This window comes from Muntiacus reevesi, chromosome 10 (assembly GCF_963930625.1).
Source record: "Muntiacus reevesi chromosome 10, mMunRee1.1, whole genome shotgun sequence".
Classification (NCBI taxonomy): domain Eukaryota; kingdom Metazoa; phylum Chordata; class Mammalia; order Artiodactyla; family Cervidae; genus Muntiacus; species Muntiacus reevesi.
The window spans coordinates 32,690,908-32,715,198 of record NC_089258.1 but is presented as its reverse complement, the minus strand read 5'-3'; the positions used below and the strand labels follow the sequence as shown (position 1 = coordinate 32,715,198).

The 24,291-nt window shown below is 37.1% G+C and overlaps 1 protein-coding gene across 4 annotated transcripts in view; it reads right to left on the bottom strand.

Annotated features, from left to right (window-relative positions):
• The window catches only part of KIAA1958 (KIAA1958 ortholog), a 125,284-nt gene that overhangs the window by 17,272 nt on the left and 83,721 nt on the right, over nt 1–24,291 (bottom strand). For 2 of the 4 annotated variants that reach the window (XM_065947053.1, XM_065947054.1), the window contains exon 3: nt 2,992–3,164. In XM_065947053.1, coding sequence (XP_065803125.1) covers nt 2,992–3,164 — 173 coding nt within the window. Of the gene's footprint in view, nt 1–2,991; nt 3,165–16,412; nt 21,583–24,291 lie in introns of those variants that run through there. The other 2 variants (XM_065947055.1, XM_065947052.1) reach the window with 2 other exon arrangements.

The following is a 24,291-nucleotide window of genomic DNA, read 5'->3' as shown; positions in this document are numbered from 1 at the left end:
TCACCCATTTCAACACCCCTCATTCCCAATGTCTAGCAACCAACAATCTGTTCTCTGTACTCTGAGGTTTTTGCTTCTAGAATCCCCATAAAAGTGAGATCATATGGTATTTGTCTTTCTCTATCTGAGTTACTTCACTTAGTATATAATGCCCTCGAGGTTCAAGCATGTTGTTGCAAATGGCAAGATTTTCTTCGCTTTTATGGCTGAGTAATATTCCACTGGGTATATACACCATATATTCTTCATCCATCTATGGACACTTAGGCTGCTTCTATGTCTTGGTTATTGTAAACTATGCTTCAATGAACAGAGAGGTGTATATATCCTTTTGAGCTAATGTTTTCACTTCCTTTAGATAAAAGGATTGTATGGTAGTTCATATTTTGATAATAGCCATCATAACAGATGTGAGGTGATAGCTCATTGTGGTTTTGAGTTGCATTTCCCTGATGATTAGTGATATCCTACCTTTTCATGTAGCTGGGTCTTGCTTTTAAGATTTGCTGGGTGGGATCAGAGCAAAGCTCAATCCATGGCCAATTATTCTCCGCATGTGATGCAAGACCTTTCTGAATATTCTACCCCATGAATCCTGAGGTTTTTCCAGTCTGATTGAGGGGGAGAGGCCCTATTTCCAGTTCGGTGCTAGCTCCAGGTACTAACACCTTTCATGCTTCCAGGTGTTTTGTTTTGCCCTCCTTGGGTAGTTTCCTCACATGTAGATGTTGATCAGTATCCAGCTGAATATTTGAGATGGAATATGTTCAGTTCTCTCAGATTCTCTTTCTGGGTAACTCTCTACTTCCAAATATTCTGTTAATGACAATTCTAGTCACCTGGGTCTCTCTGGACTCAGCTCTATCTCCTCAACTCAGCAAGTCTGCTGGGCTCTGCCCGCATGCCTCTCCCTGCACCACAGCCCTGCGGACTCTTATCGAGGCAGCAAGCTGGGGCACGCCAAGGTCACCTCGTTTCCCATCTCCCAGAGATCACTGCCTATGTGTGTTATATAGTCACCTGCATATCAGTTATATCATCTGTCTGGTTTTTGGCTGTTTCTGGCAGGGGAATGCAAATCTCCTCCAAATTGGTTGGAAGTGAAAGATTTAACTCTTTTTTCTCCTGGGTATGGGTTACATGTTCCCACTTCTTCCTATGAATAGCAACTTCTGATCGGACGCTAGATAAATCATGGATTTTACATTATTAAATTCTGGATTTGTCCCATCTTTTCAATGAATGTCGTAATTTCTTTCTAGTTGTTCTCATGTCCCCATCCTCCCTGAGTTCTGATTTCTATCTCCCCTCAACGCAGCAAGATTGCCAGGCTCAGTCTGGGTTCCCCGCTCTTCCCTGCAGTTTAGAAACTGTCTCCAGGCAGAAAGCCTGGGAGGTGGTGGCACTCATCTCAGGGATCAAGTCTGCGTTGTCTGTTCTGTCAGAAGACTTCCTTCAGACATTTTGCTCAGTTTTCCGGTTGTTATAGGAGGTTGATTCTGGACCCTTCTATTCCCTTCTGATCACAAGTGGAAACAATCTGCTGGATCGTTTTGGTTAGTGTGGTGTTGCTTGTTCATTTTTATAATTCTTTTCATTCCTCCGACAAACAGCACATACACACTTAGCCTATAATCTACTATCTGAAGTTCCTGCTGTCTAAATCTGTTCTTTTCTGTTTCTAATCATTCTCATTCATGGTGGTTTATTTCCTTAAGTGGCTTGTGATTTTTTTTTTTTTTATGAGCACATATTTAGTTCATCTTTATTAACCTGTGAAAAATTTGCACCTATATGTTGGATCTTTCCCTTCAACGATTATTAGCATATGACTCTGCAAGGAGCCAGGGTATGCTATTGACTTAGAACTTCTTTAGACCCTTTCAGGGTCTTCTCAGTAAATGGCTCTTCAGTTTCGCTCCTTGTCACCTCCCTTCCTCAATGGATGCTATTAACATAAGCCCTGAGGGGACAGCCTCATTTTCTTCTGTGCTTACTGTTCACACCGCTTCACTTTCAGCCTTTAGAAGACTCTGCTTCTTTTTGCAAAGGTACCTCACAGTATCTAGGGCACCATGCTTCCAGATGTAGGTTTCCTATTTCTTGGGTTTCCTATTTCATCTCTTGTTGGTACCCTAAACACATCACCCAAACCTAGAGGTATCACTTGCCTTTGGGCTTCAACTTTGACTTCTATTTGCAACACCTCTGAATTCAGACTTCCAGCTTTAATATTTCCCCCATGTTTTAAATTTCATGTTCCCAAATGTTTATTTGACATATCCATCTGGTAGATGTATCTATTATTTATTTACATTCAACATATCCAAATCAGATGGTATAACTGATATGCAAGTGACTATATAACATACATAGGGCAGTGATCTCTGAGAGATGGGAAACAAAGTGACCCTTGGGTGTCACCTGACCCTAAATTTGCAGATCCTACGGTCAGTGTTCTCCCTATGATGACAGTCCCTTCCCTGCTGCTCCTGCAATCATCTTTCAAATAAAATCTCTCCTTATAAAGAAACACAGAAAAAAACTTTAGTGGCCAATATTCACAAGATTTTGGCTTGGCATTTAAGGGTTATCAGAATCTAGCTTTATAGTTCATTGTTCCCATACGCGAAGCCTCCGCTGCAGGCAGGTGAATATGTCCCTTTGAATTTTACTCTTTCTTACATGATTCAGCTAGAAGACTCATGTCTTTATCCAATTCTCTTGAAACTCTACCTCTCTCTCAAATACAAAATTAAGTTTAAGTATAAATTCCTTTATCAGTCTCAACAAAGTGAAATTAATTTACCCATCCGGATTTTTTGGCATTTAAATTCTGCTTTGTACTGTGGATATTTTTCTATTTTAGGGTCTTTTCAAAGTTTCCCCAGAAAGCACCTGTTCCATGTTCCCCACAATGCTTAGCACCCTGCCTGACACAGGCAGGCTCAGTAAAGCTGGCTGTAAGAAGTAAAGTCAAGAGTTTCTTACCTTGGTGATGTCTGTGTGATCTTTGAGCCCATTGGTCATGCACCAATATCGCCACACATTCAGGGCATACCGTGTGGCTTTGGTCGTATTTGGGCTTACTGCGCTGGTACATAGATCATTCAAGTCATCACTAATATTAAATACAGGAAATTTGTTGAGCTTAGTAGAATAGGCTAGAAAGAAAAACAATAAAAGGCATTAAAATAATTTGCCATTCCGATCTTTGGAGAATTAAATCTTTGGATCATGTTAAATAACAGAAAACTTCTAAGAGACAACCCTTTAAGAAAAGAAAATTTCTATCAAGTATATCTATATTAGAATATAGTATGGAACAATATTTCCAGCTTTAAATCATGCAGTATCCTTGGATTTAATCCCCCCAAATTTGCCATATATACTAACTGATGCACTAATGCAGGCATTTCAGTAACAGCTGTGGAAAAATGAATGAGGAGAAACAAAGAATGATTCAAAAATTTTCACTGAAAAAAATAGCATTTCAACTAGAAAGAAGGGGAAGAAAAGGGAAAACAAGCTATACATTCTTTCTCTTTACCTTAAGCACATGAAGAACTCCTTTTCTGTAATAAATAGCCTCAAAAGTGTTATGTGTCATTCTGGGCAGCTTCAAATTAAATGGTATTAGCATATTTATTTCTTTTCACAAACTGATAAAGAGAGAGATTTCAACCCTGATTCCACAACCCAGCTGCTAGCTTAGAATCTGAATGGAAGGTCAAACAGAATATTAGGGAAAGAGAAGGGGTACACCAGAGGCTCACATCTGAGAATGAACAGATTGTAATTTATAACTGCTAAATGATTTTAGATGAAGACTTCTCTTTTTCAATGGGTCCACTGGTTGCCAGAGATACCTAAATTTATAACCATTGCTGGCCTTTCTTCAATACTCTGTGATCTACTAAAGCTGGGCTTAAACTGTTCAAATTATTGTCTTTTGAAAGAAATAAAAGTCAAGGTAAAAACCACCACAAAGTAAAAAGAATGCCAACTTGTACTCTAACCAATGATTCTGACCCACTTTTGGAATGTTTCTGAATTCAAACCGGACTCAAAAGGCTGAGAAATAGCAAAACCAAAAGCTAACACATTACCGAGGTGATCTGCAAAGTGCTGTATCTGCCTCACCTCACCTGTCTCTGCTCCCAGTAAGGAACCCAAACCACCAGCCTCCTGTGTTTTCCAGCATCCACCCCTGCCCGGGACACCACATCACACCCTCCCCTCACACCCCGAGAAATCTCACTCAGGTCTTTGTGCCAATCAAATAGCGTGTTTTTTCAATTCCAATTGCAAACTCTTTCCCCATACAACCCAACTCCCTTATTCCCACTTTCAGTATGAGCCCCACATTTGCTTTCTTATTCCTTAGAACTAATAATCTAACTGTGCCCTGAAGATCTCTTCAGTTGGTTTAGATGATCCTTAAGACTGTGTCTTCATCCTTTAAGTTGGCTTTGAACTGTTGAACACACAATCTGCTTTAATAAATGCTTAAAGTAAGACAGAAACAACGCTGAAAATGCTTTCCAAAGCAACTGAGACATGTAGGCATATTCCTCTCACCACCTTCCTAAACCGACACATAGCTAGTATTATTTCTGGGACCTGTTTGATAATGAAAGGATTCTAGTATAAAATTTACTATTATGTCCAGCACTAATTAAATGTTCACTATATGCTAAGGGTCATATAAATTATCTGCGTCTCTAAGCAATCCTACTGGTGTACCTATTTTACAGGTAAGGAATCCGAACCTCATACACTTGGTAACTTCAAACATCATTCACCCAATATCTGCTGAGGTACTCTCTCTGTACCAGGCACGGTGCTGTCCCAAGTCGCGGAGTTGGAAAATATTAGAGCCAACGCCTGGTTTGCTCCTGGGTCCTGCTGAGTCCACTCTGCTCTACAGCAAAGGAACCGGGTACTACAGGGATACAGCGCTTAGTAAGGAACACAATTTAGGTACTAGCTACCTGTGCTTCTGAAAAACATCCTTGCCTCCCAAATTTACTCAGATTAACCTCCATAAGTCTGATTTAAATAACCACTATAGTCACTACTGCTTTTCTGAACAACAGTAAAAAAATGACTTATTTGCAACACAGCCTAGTCCCCATAACTTTAAGATGCTTAGGAGTAGAAAAGAGTCACATTGCAAGACAGGATGCCTAAGTTTAATTATTACATTAAACAATTATAGGGGCTTAAATAATTTAATTTTCTATCACAGAAACAGAGACTGTACACTGAAAATGGAAACCAAGTCGTAGTACATTAAAGAAACAGGGAAAGAAGGCTTGTATACTTACATAATGGGAAAAGAAACTTGTAAAAATGAAACGACATACACGGTTCCTTCATGACTGTATTTAAGGATTAAATTATGTCTCTAACTGCTTTTTAAAAATTCTGAGTAGAAATTGTAGTGTTATGGTGCTGAGGACATTTTTAGGAGAGCATCCTCAGGGAGAAACAAACAAAAGCAAGAACTTACAGCTGAATACAGGGAAAAGAAGGGACTACTAAAGAAGGTTTTGAGTGATCTCCCCCTAGAGAACAGGCAAACGCTGAGCTCAGTTAGGAGGGTCCGTGGGAGGAGAGCCTCAGGACGGCCAGATCTGAATGATTATCCTACTTTCTACACACAGCTTCCACCTACATCATTTACGGCACAGTGTGTAAAGTGAGTGGATCTGCAGTGGAAGGCTACTACCCCCGAGGTCAGAGAGAAAAGGCGGCACTGCCTAAGGTAACTCCGGGCAGCCCCACTGGATAGAGAGGGGAAAACAGGAAAGCAGCCATAAAAAGTAAGAAACCCCCAAATGTGCTCCATCTCTCAGGCAGCACCTCTGCCGTGTCTACACTGGACAGGGTTCCTGGAGTCCCAGCCTACCTTCTCCTTTATACTGTGCAGGGAAGCTTCTTCACGGACACGTCTCTGTCCAGCATCACAGCTGGGTGAAGTCCACCCACAGAACCCTGTGCTCAACTATTACCCTCAAACGTGAGCTCTGCCCAGGTTCAAACAGGACCCTTGAACATGGTCTAAGGAAATCCCTATAAGCTATCAATAATGTGAAATCCAGACCTTCATCTTAACATGTGGGCCTACAAACAAGCATTACCTGGCAACTGGGTAAAACTTAAAAGCATGGAAGTTACCAAGTTATACAAGCAGAGCAACTAATTTCATGTTCCCTCTCCTCTGCCTGAAAATAGACAATTCAGAAAACCAGAAAAAAAAAAAAATTTAAAGATCAATACATAGGTTTGAGAGGATAATGCATACTTAAAACAAGAACAGCTTTTATTGTAAAAGGAAAAGAGAACCATGGGGGACAGGCAGGTGGGAAGAACTGGGAGCCTGGGATTGACATATATACATTATTGATACTAGTACAAAGTAACCAATGAGAACATAGTGTATAACACAGGGAACTCTACTGAAAGCTGGTGACCTAAAGGGGAAGGAAGTCCAGAAAGGAGGGGATACATGGATATGTGTAGTTGCCTCACGTCGCCTGTACACCAGAGACGAACACAACACTGGAAGGTAACTATACTCAAATAAAAATTAATTAAAAAAAAAAAAAAAGGAAAAGAGAAGAACAAGAAAGATCCTGGAAAGTTTAAATGATGGAAAAGCACATTTTAAAAATTCTCTGAAGAGCCAAGTATTAGAATGAACATGGCTAAAGGGCAAATCAGTTACTAGGGAGGAAGTTTCCCCGAAGGGCAGGCAAAGTGATAAAAAAACTGATGAGAGTGAAGTTAAGAGGCATACAAGACAGGCTAATAAAACTAAAAATCCATCTTATAAGAATTTATAGAAAAAGTTAGAGAATAGGATAAAATAATCCAAGACATGAAAATCCCATTGATCAAAGAAAGATTTTCATCCTTAGAGTGTTAAAGTTCATGAACTGTCAAACACACACTGAAAAGACACGCACGTAAACATATCTTGGTGAAATTTCCAAAGCGAGAGAACAAAAAGAAAATTCTGTAATCTTTCTGGTGTGGGGGGGTGGCGGTGGGGAGAGCCATCACAATAGTGACAAGAATTAGATTTTTCAGCTGTGATACCAAATAATAAAATACATTGACTCAAATCTACTCAGAGTTGTGAGGGAAAACAACCAAAATTAAGAATTCTATTACCTAACTAAAGTATCACTTGAGGAAAAAGAAAGGTATTTTATCAAAAAAAGAGAAACTGAATCAAAGAGAAGGAAAGATATTGGGTACAAGGTATAGTGAGTAAAAAGCAAATAATTTACTCCTAACACTAGGTAATGTGGCAACTGAGCTCAACACAATTGTTAAGACTGTGAAAAGAGATGGGGTGTGATGGAACAAAATCTTGAACTAAAATTCCCCATAATTTCAATAATAAGGGAAAAAGAGGAAAGATATTAAAAAACATGATTAGGATCTCATCCTCTTTGGGAAGGATAAGGAACAAAGAAGAAAAAAAGGGAGAGATGACCAATGTGAATTAATTTTTCACATTAAAAATATATTTAAATCTGTTAAAAACAAAAAACATGAAAGAAATAACTATTAGAATGTATTTTCAAATAAGAGAGTAAATAAAAGGGTATTAGCCAGAAAAAGTTAAGCAAAAACAAAAGTTTAACATCTGCAAAACTTGGGACAAGTTACAAACAAAATAAGGAACCAAGAAAGCAAGCGTGATGTAAAGAAGACATACAGAGGGCCAAGAGGCACATGAAAAGATGCTCAATATCACTTATCACTAGGGAAATGCAAATCAAAACCACAAAGAGACATCACCTCATATCTGTCAAAAAGACAGGAAACAATAAGTGTCGGTGAGGATGTGGAAAAATAGGAACAACTGTGCCTTGTTGGTGGGAATGAAAACTGGTGCAGCCACTATGGAAAAGCACACTTGTTCTTTTAGACATAATGCTTATTGCACACTTAATAGGCTACAGTATAGTATAAACATAACTAAATGCACTGGGAAACCAAAACTCTAAAATTTATCCAGGAGAGTAAATAATGCTTAAAAAAGGAAGGCAATTATTGCTTTTGCATTTTTAGATCATTATAAATTTCAATAAAGTAAAAAATACTCAGTCTGGAAATATTTGCCACCAAGTTCAATGTTTTTTTAAAAACATAATCTTTTAGATATAGTACCAACATTAAATATTTTATACATATTAGTTATTTTTAGCAATTTAAAACCTTAGAAAAGATTATCATTAATCAATTAAAAATAGATGGCTAAAACTTTTAAAAAGAAAACATTTTCTGACTTGTAGGGTAAATATTCCTCAACTTAAATTCTAATATTCTCCCCCTAGGAAAATAAAATTTGTTACATTTTAAATGTTTAACTTGGGGGGATCGGGATGGGGAATACGTGTAACTATATGGCTGATTCATGTCAATGTATGTCAAAACCCACTGAAATGTTGTAAAGTGATTGGCCTCCAACTAATAAAATAATTAAAAAAAATAAAAATAAAAAAAAAAAAATAAATGTTTAACTTGTAAACACATTTAAAGATGAATCCCTTGTGTCTAGAGTTCTAAAAACACACACTTAGTTATAACCATTTATAAAGTTGTTTGCAATACAATATAAAGTATTATAATACAAAAACAATAATTATTTCTATTTGGAATATTCAGCTTTTTGTGAGTAAGTACTTTGGGAGACTATCCACAGATATGGAGGAAATTTATTTGCACTTTGCAAAACAATGAACTGTGAGAGAGAACACTGTATTTTCTGGGGTTTTTGGGTTTTTTTTTTCCATTTATTTTTTATTAGTTGGAGGCTAATCACTTTACAATATTGTAGTGGTTTTTGCCATACCTGACATGAATCAGCCATGGATTTACATGTTTCTGGGGGTTTACTATTTTATTAAATAATTTTAGTGACACAACAAGGATGTCTGAAACTTATAATCGTTTTGAACAACCGATTCCATTCGAAGAACATTCGTCAAACGTGCTAAATGCAACAAACTGTACACGGAGAATTGTATCTGAACAGAAAAATTTTCCTAAAAATGAGGAGGTCTAGAACCTGACATCTACTTAGCTTGGCATGACTTCCCACAACTGGCTGACACAGCTCCACAGATGAACAGAAAGAGTTTGCTGTGGAGACTTTTGTTCCAGGAACAGGACTTTTAGGCCTGGGGCTCCAGGAAGCATATGATTAATTAGCTCTAAATGCCTTCCAAAAGGGTCTTCCCTACCTAGGAGCTTAGTCTGAGCACTCGCAGGTAGAAACGCTCCTCCTCAGCGCTTAGAAAACAACTGACCCGGAAAGCTTCGCTCAGTATGCGCTGACTATAACCTGGGGCTAATGCATGGTGACCAGGACAGTTTTCTTAAAATGTGGTTTAACGTGTCTTTTAAACTGTTTGTTGTAGCTATAAAAATTAGCCAGCTTTGCAGAAAACGATTGATTAAATGAATGAAGACTAGTCATACCCAAACACAGATAAAACACTGATTAAAGCACGCTCTCATTATAGAGACATCACTGACGTTCATTAACTGATTTTATTGGATTTTTTTATTTCTATAAGTTTTAGGCTGTACCAACAAATACTGAAAACAATAGAAAGTCACACTACATTAGAGATAACCATTATCACATAACAGAATAAGCCACTGGGACATAAAACTATACTTTTATTTGGAGCACAGGTACACAGACAAATATGAAGCAAAAACTGGACTGATAAAGATGAAAACATCTTGGTGTTAAAGATCAGTGAGCAGCAAAATAAAAATGAAATCAATAGTATACTCTTAATAACAAAAAAATTCTCCTGTATTATTACAAATATCAAAAGGCAGAGGATTAATTAACCAAGGGTATCATAGTTGCACATTTTAAATATTGACAGAAATTTCCCTCTTCCTCAATTCACCTTTCTCTTCCTTCTTTCATAAATTATAATTGTAGCAGCTTAAAAAGAGAATTTTAAACATGGTTTGAGTGAACAGGCGCACATAAGCTTTTTTCATGTAAATCAATTAAAAGCTAAGTGGCTAGAAAACATATATTCAAACTGACAATCCATCAAAAGGGGGGAAATAAATCCATCTTCAAAGAACAGTACTGTATTTTTTATATGCCTTTTCTAAGTATTAACTGTGGTGATTACATTTCTAAACAGATGCTCAGTGTTAAATTATACTAAATTGATAAATCTACCTTTTCACTCCCAATTAACTTATAAGTGGTAGAATAAAAGGAATCTTAAAGTCATTCTTATAAGATGGAAGAACTTAAGCTGTATATAACATTCATTTTATGAAATCACCAAGTTCTTTACATTAACAGATAAATGAGTTTCTATATGAGATTCTACTGAATCCAAAATGTTTCTAGTCATTTCTACCAGGCCTATGGGGTTATAAGCTACATTATCAGGTTACAACAAAAAATGTCCAAACTATGAGGCTAATCTGGCAAATCTATGTCTAACTTTAGCAATGAAATAAAGTTTAAAGTCATGGTGAGAAGAAACTCTATAAATTAGGAACCTAATAAATATATATGTATTATTTGATTAAAAAGTTGCCCTAGGCATAAAGGCCTCAGGACAGACATACAAAATGCACAAAAGACCCAAAGAGGGCAAATAAACCCAAGAGCAGGATTCAATAAATGTATCCATAGCTACCTAAAAGAAACTATTAATCATTGTTTCAGGACATATCACGCCAGAATCTTTGGTGTTCATATAAACAGAATTCTATGAACCAAGATCTCGCCTGAAAACTCCAGATGCAGGAAACAAGAAATATTTTTGTGTCACTCCAGAGGCCATTGGACAAGGGCAATAATTTCTTTAGAACATACATAATTGAATTTCCTTTATTTCTTTGTCACCTCCATTGAGTGACAAATGTTTAAAGCATATTTTGGAGAAAAGGCTCAACATAAAATACACCTTTCTTTCCCTATAAGCAAAGAAGTGGCAGGGGCCTTGATGAATTCATTTTAATATTCTTAGAATTAAATCAGCAATATCAGAAGCAATGTTTCCAAACACAGCATTGCCTGTCACCATGTATCTGACAGTAACACAGAAAGCCTCAATGCAACTCAGAAGACTGTCCCTTTATTATAAGAATATTATAATTATAAACCCACTGAACAGACAGAAGGAAATCCTGCACTTGAAGAGTTTTGGAAAGTTGGTGTGAAAAGCTTCTTTAAGAAGAGCCTTTTTTCTTAACATTTTATGCTATTTCCCTTCCATTTTAAGTGAAAGTCACTCGCTCGTGTCCGACTCTCTGCAACCCCATGGACTATACAGTCTATGGAATTCTCCAGGCCAGGATACCGGAGTGGGTAGCCTTTCCCTTCTGCAGGAGATTTTCCCAATCCAGGGATTGAACCCAGGTCTCCTGCATTGCAGGCGGATTCTTTATCAGCTGAGCCACAAGGGAAGCCCAATAATGTATTAAGTAAGTATGCAATTGATCCCCATTAAATTTTAATAAAGTAGAATTAACCCACTGAATGTTCTAAAGTCACAGTAAGTTGGGAATTGCTGAGGCAAGTCACAAATATCAGGAGGCAAACTAAAGCCAGGTGGGCATGAAAGAATTCTGACGGTTCTAAGGCAGCCAGGTATGTTAGGTCTATGCAGATGCTGGATATAAAAGATAGTGCTTCGGAACTCTGGGGTCTTCACGTTGTTGTTTAGTTGCTAAGTCATGTCTGACTTGTGACCCCTCGGACTGTAGTCTGCCAGGCTCCTCTGTCCATGGGATTTCCCAGGCAAGCCTACTGGAGTGGGTTGCCATTTCCTTCTCCAGATATTCCCACCCCAGGGATGACACCTGTGTCTTCTGCATGTGCAAGTGGATTCTTTACCACCTAGCCACCTGGGAAGCCAGGCTTTTCATGGTCCCTCATAAACAAAATGAAAATACTAAATACTCTGATTAAATTCAAACAATATGGCATGATAACCAACAAAGATAATGTTATGTGCCACCACAGTTTTTTTTTTCTGTTATTATATTCTTCAACCTAAAATACCTAGATCAAGGGAAATTATGCTGCTACCTTGTCATTCTATGGAATTTCTCAAGTATCAGGGGAGAAAAAGATTTAAGGTGGGGGGTAGGAGGAAAGTTCAGAATTCTTGTTTTCTCTTTTTACAAATGTTTCCCTTTTAAAGAGTTGGGGGAAGTGCAGAAGGAAAGCTGACCTTGAATTATAAATATGCAGCAAAATTTTGAAGTTGGCTTCACCTGACAACTACAACATTTCCTTCTGTAGAGGCCACCAAGTGCTGGCTCAAAATATTAAACAGCTAAGTACATATTTTCACAAGTCACACATACAAATGTTGACCGGCACAGCCTCTTCGCACAGTTTTTCAGTTTAACTACAATAAGTGATAGCAGCAATGGTTAACAGTTCCACATAAATACCACAAACACACATATGAAAGAGCACCTACAACAACATGCAAAATCTCAACAACGACATCACTGAATATACACAATGCATAGAGACTGTAATGGTTTTTGGCAAGATGGTGTTTTTTTTTTTTGTAACAAATACTTTATAAAACAAAAATTCTTTTGTTATAAATGCTATCTAAAAAGTTGTAATATAATGAATTGTAGATATAAAACTTCAGTTAATCTGAGTGAATTAATACTAAAATGAAACTGCTACTTCATCCAGCATAAATAATCAATTATAAATTAATTTCTAGTGGAAGTATGCTAAGGTGATTTGATTTATAAAATTTAAGAATCACAGAAAGTAAACAGGCATAAAAATCACTTAAATACAGGATGCACAAATACTGTTAGGATTCTATATTGCTGATTCTTCCTAATTCTACTTACAACAAATAAATAAACTATCCCAAAGCATTTTCAAAGCTCCTTAAAATGAGTGTATGATGGAAAAATGTCTAATTCCAGTGTAATACAAAGAACATTAGAAGCCTAGAAAAATCCAACTCTGCATTCAAAAGACAAATAATTCCACTGTACCTTTTAACATCTTAGAATTTCATCTTTTATCATCAACTATGATCTGGTAAATATAACTTACAAAATAAAAATTTGTGAGATTTAAAGTATACTTGTTTGAATTCCTGTTTAGAAGAGTAATCTGGGTAATATAGGAATTTACAAATAGTTTGTACGTGTCTATCTTCCTGCTGTAGGCTTCTTTTATTAGTTCCCATTTTCTTTCCCCTTTCTATTTCTAAATACACTTCACAAACATCCTAATTATGTTGACAGAAATTTAATTGTTTTGATTGAAGATGTCCCAAGCCTCTAAGATGATTTTACCCACAAACTAAAAACTTTACAAAGACTAAAAAAGGGCAGAGTACAGTCAAAACCAATAATACAGATGCTATGTAGCTGGAGATTCAAAAGAATACCACTTTAAATAAAAAGTTACTTTTTTAAGTTCATAATCTATGACTGGAATTCACATATTTCAAAACTGTAGTTTGTTTCTCCTCTAGAAATGAAAATTAAATATAAATGGGGTAGGCTGAAAGATGTTAAAATAAAAGATGATTGATTGTATTTAAGGATTATCCCATCAAATCTCAAAAGAAGTTGCTGTAATCAAGGTATAACATTACACGATGAAATGTAAAAGTTCACAAGCAAAACAGCCTATTTGGGAAGCTGGCAGTTTGAATCTATTTTTTTTTTTTTTTTTGAATCTATTTCTTAATAGAAACTTGAAAGCTTAAAAAACTATTAAAATTTTCACAACAAGAAAAGGATGCCCCTTCTTACTCAGTGGGAATGTAGGGTTTTTCTTCCTCCCTGAATCCTATCTACGGACTGAAGTCAGGGGGCCTGGATTACCTGTCGGCTCTAACAAAGTGTGTACACCTGGGTATTCATCTCATCTCTCTGGGGCTGTTTCTCTCTTCTATGAAACAAGAGGGATGGATTAGGTGAGATGTTTCCAATCTTATTTTCCAGCCTGGCACACAAGAAGGATATGTAATAGAGGTAGCTCATTCAGTCTAGCGAGTCTCCAAGTAAGAAGTTAGGAGCACAGGGAACATGAGAAGTCCTGGGGGATCTGTTTAAGAAAGTGTTCCCTATGCAATCTCCATCCATTAGTTTGCCCTCCCTGCCCCTCCTAAGACGACATGGTGACTTTTCACAGCACTGAAAATCACCAGGCCAGATGATCTTAGGTCCTTTCCAGGTCTGCTGCCGCTGCAGCTAAGTCATTTCCGTTGTGTCCGACTCTGTGTGATCCCACAGACGGCAGCCCACCAGGCTCCCCCGTCCCTGGGATTCTCCAGGCAAGAACACTGCAGTGGGTTGCCATTTCCTTCTCCAATGCATGAAAGTGAAAAGTGAAAGTGAAGTCGCTCAGTCGTCTCTCCTAGCGACCCCATGGACTGCAGCCCACCAGGCTCCTCTGTCCATGGGATTTGCCAGGCAAGAGCACTGGAGTGGGGTGCCACTGCCTTCTCCGTTTCTAGGTCTAGCCTCTATGATTACAATTCACTCAATAAAGATGATGGTTATTTTAATACTCTGACCTAATTAATATTCTGATCAAATTAGTACTATGACCTAATTAAAGAGTCTAATTCAATAAAGTCATGGTTTACATAAAAACACAATTTAAATGTATTACAATGCTTTCTTTCAAAAACTAACACAATCTTCAATACCAAATTATGTGTTTCCCTTCAGCCTTGGCAGGCCCAATCAGTCAATTCACAAATTGGATGGTGTAGGGAGAGATTTTGATTATCTTTCTTTTCTGTCTAGAAAGTGAAATCGGAGTTGTTGGCAGTTTAGCAAAATCATCCCCTCTTTTCTGTTTTTATATCATTAGAAATATATCAATCACCATGGGACTTCTCCAATGGTCCAGTGATTAGGACTCTGTGCTCCCAATGCAGGGGATCTGGGTTTGATCCATGGTCAGGGAATTAGATACCTCATGCCAAACTAAGACCCAGTGCAACCAAAAAATTACACCTACCACCAAAGGATGATCACGTAGTACATTTCTTTATCCCAGTATGTTCCATGACAAGATCTTTTAAAATCATATTTTCATCACTTTGGCTTATGAGACACTATGCATTTATCATATAGCCAAATTCAATGAGGAGAAGAAGGAATTATTTGAATACCATGCATTAAGGGGAAAATGAAACAAAAAATAATCGAGGATGCCCTTGTCAATGATGTGTTTCTTAGTAACTAACTATGTCATATCATATGGTAGGTATGTAGAGATTTGTATAAAGGAGTTCTATTTGAGAGAGATCTTTCATACTGATTGATAAAATGTTCCTTTCCTGTAGATAAAGAAAACTAATCAGAAGAAAGCTGATTAAAATCAGAAGTGTTTGTCTTTAATATCTAAAACTGTGGAGACAAAGTAGAAAAAATTTGAGTGGTTCTAGTTGATCTCCAATACTGAGAATCACAGGATAGCATTTTCCTGCAATGTGTTAGTCGCTCAGTCGTATCCAACTCTTTGTGACCCCACGGACTGTACTCGCCAGACTCTCCTGTCCACGGAATTCTTCAGGCAAGAGTACTGGAGTGGGTACCCATTCCCTTCTCCAGGGGATCTTCCCAACCTAGGGATTGAACCTGGGTCTCCTGTATTGCAGGTAGATTCTTTATCATCTGAGCCACCAGGCTTTTTGTTAAAAACAATCCTGAGTAAAAAACAAAAAATAATAACAGAATCCTCTATTATATAGCTAATTTGCTAGCACCGATTTGCAGAGAAGACTAAACTTTCTGGCAGACTGGCAATCAAAATTCAGTATCTGGTGGATGGCAACATCAGCTCCTGGGCTTAAGAGAGATATTCCCTCTGCCTAGAACTTCCCCCTATCCTGTCTAAATTAGAAGAAACTCTTTTGAAATAGGAATTTTGGTTTACATGGGGTAAAAACAAAGGACAACCATTTGTTAAAAATGTAATTCTTTGTGCATATTCACATTCACCTACATGACAAAACTAAGAGTTCTTTAAAGAATGATACAAACTTTTGCTCCCTATTCACAGCTAAGCCAAAAAAAAAAAAAAAAGGAAAAACTGCTGAATGTTTCATCTCAAAAGAACCACAGTTAGGCGGGCTTATACAATTTCATGCCAACAAACAGCCAGGTGATGGCACTGCTCTCAATTCTGCTCAAGCTGAAAGAATATGGATGATTTTATTACACCAGGAATTCCATTTATAATTTATCACTTCAGAGAGTCCACAGAAGCACAGTAAATCATCTGGTGAACAGGCAGTTACAGCAGAAAAGGCCAGTGCTTAATGGTATCTGGATCTAGTTTCGTCTACGGCCATACCACCCTGAACGCGCCCGATCTCGTCTGGATCTAGTTTCAGCTCCTGATGCCTTTATGTATTAAGTGATGTGGGCAAGCTATTTGACTTCTCTGGATTTCCTCATCTCACAGGACAATTGTAAGAATTAAGTGAAGCAATCGAGAAGCACTCAGTTCCATGGGACACTGCAAGAACTTCGTAACTGGGATAACTGGCACCCACTGAGGTCATCTGCACATCCCACGCATGTGTGCCTGTATGTAAACACAATGGATGGTGCAGAAATGGCTTTGTCTTATTACTGACTTTACAACAGGCTCTAAGGAAGATCCACTACCAGTATTACATATTCTACAACAAATCAACACATTAAATGGATAAATAATGGTCAGACTGTATGAGTACAAAGTTCGAGAAACTATGCAAAACAGTCCTGGCATACAGTATTTTGCTGGGCTCTCAAAAATGAAATCAAACTTTTATCACGGTATCTTTTATAAACCTTTTGAAGGCAGGAACTATTTTATACATCTCTGTACCCCTCTTAGTCTCTAGACATTAGGTTTTCAGTATTTGATGATACGATTGTAAATTTTCATCTCAGTAAAGTCGTCTCATTTCACGGCATCTAGAACCTAAGCCATGTGACTTAGGCAAGTTAATTTAACGAAAGTATCGGCTAAGCAAGGAGACCCGATCTTCACTTTGACCATTCTTCTATAGATCAGAAGTAATTTAACATAGGGAAAAATAACTACAATAAAAATACTTCAAGTAGCTGATGTATTATAAATCATATTCAGGCCAGCCCTAACCATGGAAACAGATGGACTCTTGAATAAGCTCTGTTGGATAAACATCCTGAATATCTCTAACCTTTTCAAGTATGATGTTTGATTTAAAAAAAAAAAAAAAACTGCTACCATCCATGATGTTCAATAGCCAGTCACTCACATGAATATAGAAGAAAAACTAAATTATGCAGCTATGCCATCCAAATGCTAACAAATGGGTTTTGGGCACTTTTGTTGTAGACAGGGCAAAACTTCCAGTCATAGGAGGGGCACTAGAGAATTCCTTACATGACATTACACTGACCTTAAAGTGTAAACTTTGCAAATACGGTCTTATTGTTTTTGTGTGAACCATGGGATTGCCTGGAAAGGCAATATAGTCAGTCATAGTGAAGACTGCTGGACTGTTGAATTTTTGCTAAAGCACAAACACAATTTTGGCATCTACCACTGCCACAGTATGGATGTAAGTTTTTTAAAGTTAAAATAACAAATAATAAATATGGCATCTGGCAGTAGTGTATCCTCAGTATCATTTATACAAAAACACAAAATTTAGAGGTAGCTGCCAATAATTTTTCATAATTTAATTATCCCCAAGAGATAATATAATTCAGCAAAAATTCTACCAAGTCACTCTTTTGAAGACAGTTTTCTAAATCTAAATGTCACAACATTCCTATTTGGTTTAAGTTACCAAAGTAAAATATAAATAAGTAAAAAATAATTCACAATCTGCATTCTCCCAAATGAAAATATCAGAAAATTAAACAGGAGATTTTCACTTTTGTACCTCAATATCCTAGTTCTGCTTTCTAAGAGCATACTGACTAACCTTCCCCAAGACAAACCTACTTTGCTGTCAAACAACAAATTAAAAATTTTTTAAAGTATGTCAATGCAAAAACAAAATGCACAATTTAAATCTTTTCTTATGAAAGATAACCTATGGTAAAAAAAAAAAAATTTTTTTTAAAAGAGTTCTTTCACAGTAGGCTGTCATGTACACTTCTGAGCCCACTACAGAATAAGAAGAGGAATGTTTTGTAAAGAGAACTGGGAGAATGAGGCTCTATGGTTCAAAATAAGCAGAAGATGGGGGACAGGGGGCACTGTGCCATCATGAAAGATCAGTCTTCCTTTTAATCAGACAGACTTGAGAGATGCGAAGACACCGTGTCCCCATCTCTGGCTCAAATCACTGGAAACTAATTACAGGCTGGAACTCAGAAAGGTAAACAGGAAAATTTCTGGAGTCAGATGACAGTACCATCTCCTTAGCATATAACCTGTTATGGACTGATCTCAATGCAAAATGGAGATAATTAACCTTCTTTTCAAAGTTGTTGAAAGGATTAAAGATTACGTATAGAGAAATAAATATGTATGTACTGAAATCTGAATAAATAGTCACCAAAATACTGGGTTGGCCAAAAAGTTCGTTTGGGCTTTCTATATGATGTTACAGGAAAACTCGAATGAATTTTCTGGCCAACGCAATATTAAATTATTTTTGGCTAGCAGGTTTATGAGTATATATTTTGTTTTCTTTATGCTTATCTGGATTTTCTAATTTTCATAAATTAGTACTACTTATATAAGGAGAGCATGTAAATCACTTAGCAAATACATTGGCTCAAAACTAGTGGCGATCATCATTACTAATACAAAAAATTAAAGAAAGGTATCTTCTGGTCTTGTTTTTGCCTGCTTCTCTATGACAGAGAAGTCATGAAACGAAATTGATTGCTTAACACAAAGGCCATGGCAGACTTCCCACTCCTAAGCCAAAGGAAAGGTCACAATTTAGAGAAATGGGTTTATGTGTTTACAACTTAAGTGTTGGGAAGAGCTGCCTGGTCATGGGAAAGCTCAGCTAACAGGATGACTCAGCAAAGCAAATCAAAACAAAATCTGTCCTGGTCCTATAATTAAAGCATAAAATGCCACCTACCTTCCTAGCTAATGTGAATTATGAGGATGCTCTGAAGAACAAATACTTGCCAATAGGAAGCCCAGATCCAACAAAGCAATTAAGATTGGGACTTTTTAAAATGCGTTAATGATTATACAGGATAGGAATCTTGCTCATCTAAACTCTATTATTAAAGTGTCTCAAGTAATAATTCACCACAGGCTTAAAAATAAAGACCTTGGAAAAACCACCACGAAGAGTTGCTTAATCAAAATTATAATTATTATGATTGCAGGATTATCACATATAAATGCATTTATATTTACTGAAGCAGAAACAGCAATTCAAGAGTGCTTTGAATTCAACTAAATTTGATAACAAAATGTTGTTACCTAAAGTGAGTGTCAATATTCCTTTGATCTCAACTATAGAGTCAAGCAATCCCCTTGGGAAAACAGACTGAAATTCAGTACTAATAAATAAATAAGTCAGGGGATTTGGGCTTCAAAGAGTGTTAAGTTTTTTGTGGTCTTGACTAGTGTTTCTTGATTTTCAGTAAGATTTTTCCATTCTCTACTCTCTCTTTATGTTTGATACACAATCTAATGCTTGGGAACATTTCAAAGCTTTGGTAGTTTTAAATTTCCTGTAAATCTGATAATAAAAATTCATTTACACTGATTTCTTAGAAAACAACTAAAAAATTCTACCCAGGTTCAAGAACAATAAAAATGAGCTAGTAACAGTCTTTCTTGCCATAATATTGGACTTTGCATATTACTTAAAAATTATATAGCTTCTAAAAAGAATGGCACCTTTATTTTCACCTTCTAACCCTCTTTGCCCCCACAAGTTAGCTAAACATCTAGATTTTCATAAATTGCAAAAAATGAGGCAGAGAAGTTAAAATCTAGTTATTCTTTAAAAAAAGTATATAAAAATCTGTCCAGTTTATATCAATATTTTCATATTTTGGATCTGACAGTTTTGTGTAAGCAGGAAAGTTAGTGTTGTCTCCTCCTGATTAATGGAGAATTTTAAAAATTAAAAAGATACTGTCATTTATTAAATAGACTAAAAATGAGAGGTGGGGGTGGGAAGGAAAAGCAAGAGTTGAGGACACAAGTATCTAGGCTGACTCTGTTTCTTTTTTGACAGTTTAAAAAAAAACCCAAAAAACGAAATTCCTTCTCTAGTTTATGTTGCCTGAGAATATGGTTTTGTAAAGTCTGTAACAGTAATTACATTTCATCACCACAAGTACATTTGCTTTAAGTCTATAAATACTATGTCAGTAATACTAAACTATCTCCATTGACTTATTTGTAAAAAGAAAAATATATTATATATTTATATTTGTATAAAGTTAATACTGCGGGCAGAGGAAGGGAGCAAGAACCAGGGCTTAATCACAGTTTCTCTGGACACAGTAACCAGACCGGGATCTGGCTCAAGCCACCTGGTCAAGCCGTGTCTGAGGACGAGTCATAGGAGGCAGAGACAATGAAATTGCCACTGTTGGAGTGCCCAGCCACCGACTGGGCGGCCTGTTGGCTCAGATTGTTACAGATAAGCACCAGCTGGTTGCTCTGGGCCTCGGACAAGGTGCTGCAGCTCTGATACACACTGAAGTTGGTTTTCCTGCCCGGGATGTTCCCCTTCTCGCACATGGTCTTCACCATCTTGGCCAGCTTGTTCTTGCCGAGGGCCTGGCAGTTGTACCAATGCAGAGCCGCCAAGTTCACGACTGGCTTGATGGACAAGTAGAAAGGGGCATCCTCATAGCGCATGGCAGGAGGCCGCCGCTGGGCATACTCCTTATAGTCCTGTACGGGGCAGGTCTGCGGCGCATGCTGGGTGGCATACACACGGGAGTCTGTGCCCCCTCTCTTGGTTTTGGCATTTAGGTCACCAGTGTCTTGACCCATCCACTCCAAGTACTCCAGTCCCGTTTCTGTTACCCGGAGCCGAATGTCACCCCACTTCAAGGTAGACCCATGGAAGCCTGTGCAGTGCCCGAACGCTTTTGTGTTGTTGAGCCAGACGAGGTTGAGCAGACCCTCAGGGTTATAGCGGCTTAGCAGCCCCCTCTTTCGCAGAATGAGCTCATCAGCAAAGGTCAGCTTCATGGACTTGTGTGGCTTATTTCCTTTTCCTTTGCAGCGGAGTTCAATCTGCTTCTGTTTGAGCGCCTCTTGGGAGCGCTTGAATTCCTTATCCCTGGTGATACTGTAGCCATACCTGTGTTCTTTTAGGTACCGTTCAAGTCCACACTGGTAATTGGCCAAGCTGTTGGGTTCATACTCGGATCCATCCTTCTGCCTGGCATCCACAAAGAAAGAGGCCAGGTAGGCATCCAACTCCTTGCAAGGGATGACATAAATCTCTCTTGTTTCAGAAGGATACTTGGAGATGAGGAACTCCCGGAAATTGCGGAGCGCAGTCTGCGTGCTCCGGATGGTTTTCTCGTTCTGCTCCCTGCTGAGTTCAGCTGCTCTTTCATCCTGGTCTGCAACAAATTGGGGAGGGGAGGGATAAAGAGGGTGTTCATGAGTTCAGACAATGCACTTTCTACTCTGAAATAAAGTTTCCTTTCATAATGAAAAGGGGAAGAAGGAAACACTTTTACAGAGATCACTGATAAATGTTATTTACATACCTGTTGCACTATAATAGCCAACTTCAGTTTCACAAATGATGTACTAGACATGAGATGACCCAGTATCATCAAAACGAGCTTCTCATGTCACTGGCACACAGTTTAGTGCATGAAGATTTGTGGAAAGAGTGAAATTAGAGGTAGCCTTTGTTTTAGGGGGAAAAAAAAGAAAATAATAGAAATGTGCTATTTATCCTAATGCAGTGTGCAAGGGTCCCATTAGAGTGACATACTCATTTTGGACCACTTCATTTGTGAAACCAGAGGTTGTACTGGTTCCATTTTATTGAATTAAAACAAAAATATTCAAATCTGTTATTCAGCATTATCTCTATAGAGATCTATATTTAAAAATTACTAAATAGATTGTTTATAGCACTTAATGTGACATACAGCAATTCAGCTAAACAAAGTTTATAAATATTCCATATGTAATTACAGGGCAGATTATAAAAAGTGATAAAAAATATTCTAAGTTTTGCAAAATGAAAACAGATTCACAGATACAGAGAACAAACGGGTGGTTGTCAGATGGTAAAGGGGTGGGAGGGTAGGGCAAAATAAGTGAAGGGGAGTAAGAGGTATATATAATAAATAATTCACAAGGATGAAATACACAGCATGAGGAATATGGCCATGAATAGTGTAATAAGTTTGTATAGGGACAGACGGTTACTAGATTTTATTGTGGTGATAATTTTATAATGTATTCAAATGTCAAATAATTATGTAATGTACCTGAGACTAATATAATACTGTTCATCAACTATATTTCAACACACAAAAAATTTGGTGTTTTGGGAAAGTATTGAGGATAAAACTTCATAGCTAAAAAGACAGGACAATGAAATCTGAGTAAGGCTATTATAAACAAGATGTAAGGAAGGAGGTATGTTTCCTGGATAGTTTTACTTTATTCATTTATTATTTATATTCTGCCACCAAAGACTGGAGGTACCTCTTTCCATTATGAATCACTCATGATTAAGTAATGTTGCTCTGGAATAGCAGTTCTGGCACTTCAGTAAGTTTCAGAATCACTTCTGATGCTCAATCAAAATCAGATTCCTAGGTACAGGCCCAGGAATCTGCATTTAAACTAACACCTCTATGCTCAGGGTAACGTTCAAGAGAACACACTTTGAGAAAAAAGTTCCAGTGTTTATGGTTTATGAAGGAAGCCCTACTCTGTTTTACTAGATTTTTTTAAACAATGATTAAATTCAATGGTATCATTTAAATAACTTCCTCTCAGTAACATGTAATTTAAAATTGGGATGTTAACATTAACAATGAAAACATTTGTCAAAATTACCACAATTATGTCAGACATGGTCTGGGTGAAACTCAAGAGAAATTCTAAAAATGAAATCACACAATAGAAAAACCAGGTTTTTCTAGTGATGAGAGGCAAACACTAAGGTTAATTTAAAACAACAAAAATATAATTTCTGACTCTGTAAAGTATAATAGAAAATTATTTTGTTTATCCAAATTATCTTATTTAGGAAAACTTTAATTTGTAAGGCTGTTCGGTGGGAAGTCTTTGAAATAAACACAAACAATAAGAAAAATAAAATTTCTAATAAGTTGAATTTTATTCATAAAGCACACTATTTTTGTATTATACACATTTATGAATGTCCATATTATTTTAAAATGACAGTTGTATAACTGCTAATGCCCTCATAACTTTATAAAATGAACTAAGTTCAGTTCAGTTGCTCAGTTGTGTCCGACTCTGTGCGACCCCACGAACTAAAAAAATCAATAAGCTAGCTAGCTAATTAGATATTTTTATAGGCATATTTTTGAGATATTTCCAAAATTCCAATACACAACAGTGTATTTTATGCTTCATTAGACTTAACTTTTGGCTGTGCTATCTTCTTCCAGTTGAAACTGTTTATGGATCAACAATAAAGATGTGTATCTTTCCATTAGAAAGGTGAAGCCACCTTAACATTTTACCATGCTGACTTGCCTGTTTACAAGCAAAGCCAAAGCGGTCAGCACATCTGTTTTCTGTGGCTACTTGCTCAAACATTTATCACAAGAGTTTTCAAACTTTAAACGAAGACTTTTTAAGAAATAAGCATTCAAAAAAAAAAAAAAAAGAAAGAAACATTCATAAACAACTTTAGGGAAAACATTTCCAGTTCTTCAACTTTCAAATGGAATCTTCCCTCAAACTTATTTTTCTCAGATGAAGATTGAGTTTTCCATCTCAAACCTACTGTGTATGTACTCTGGGGATATCAAAGGTTTTGAGAAGCCATATAAAATTTAACTTTGGTTTAAGGCAGGTACTAACATATTTTTCCCTAGACAGCCATGTAGCTGTTAATTAACAGAGGTGATCAAGGTTGTAGAGAAGCCAACAGTCAGCATAATCTTTCTCCCTTAGGGATCTCGATTGCATTATAGGAGTGGGAGCTGTGTAGCTAAATGATTATTTCTTTATCTATGAATGGCTATAAGTTTACTGTGCATCCATTTTTTTTTTTTTTTTCTGGTACACCGTGTGCCCTTCCAAGCCATAAATTCAAGCATTTCTCT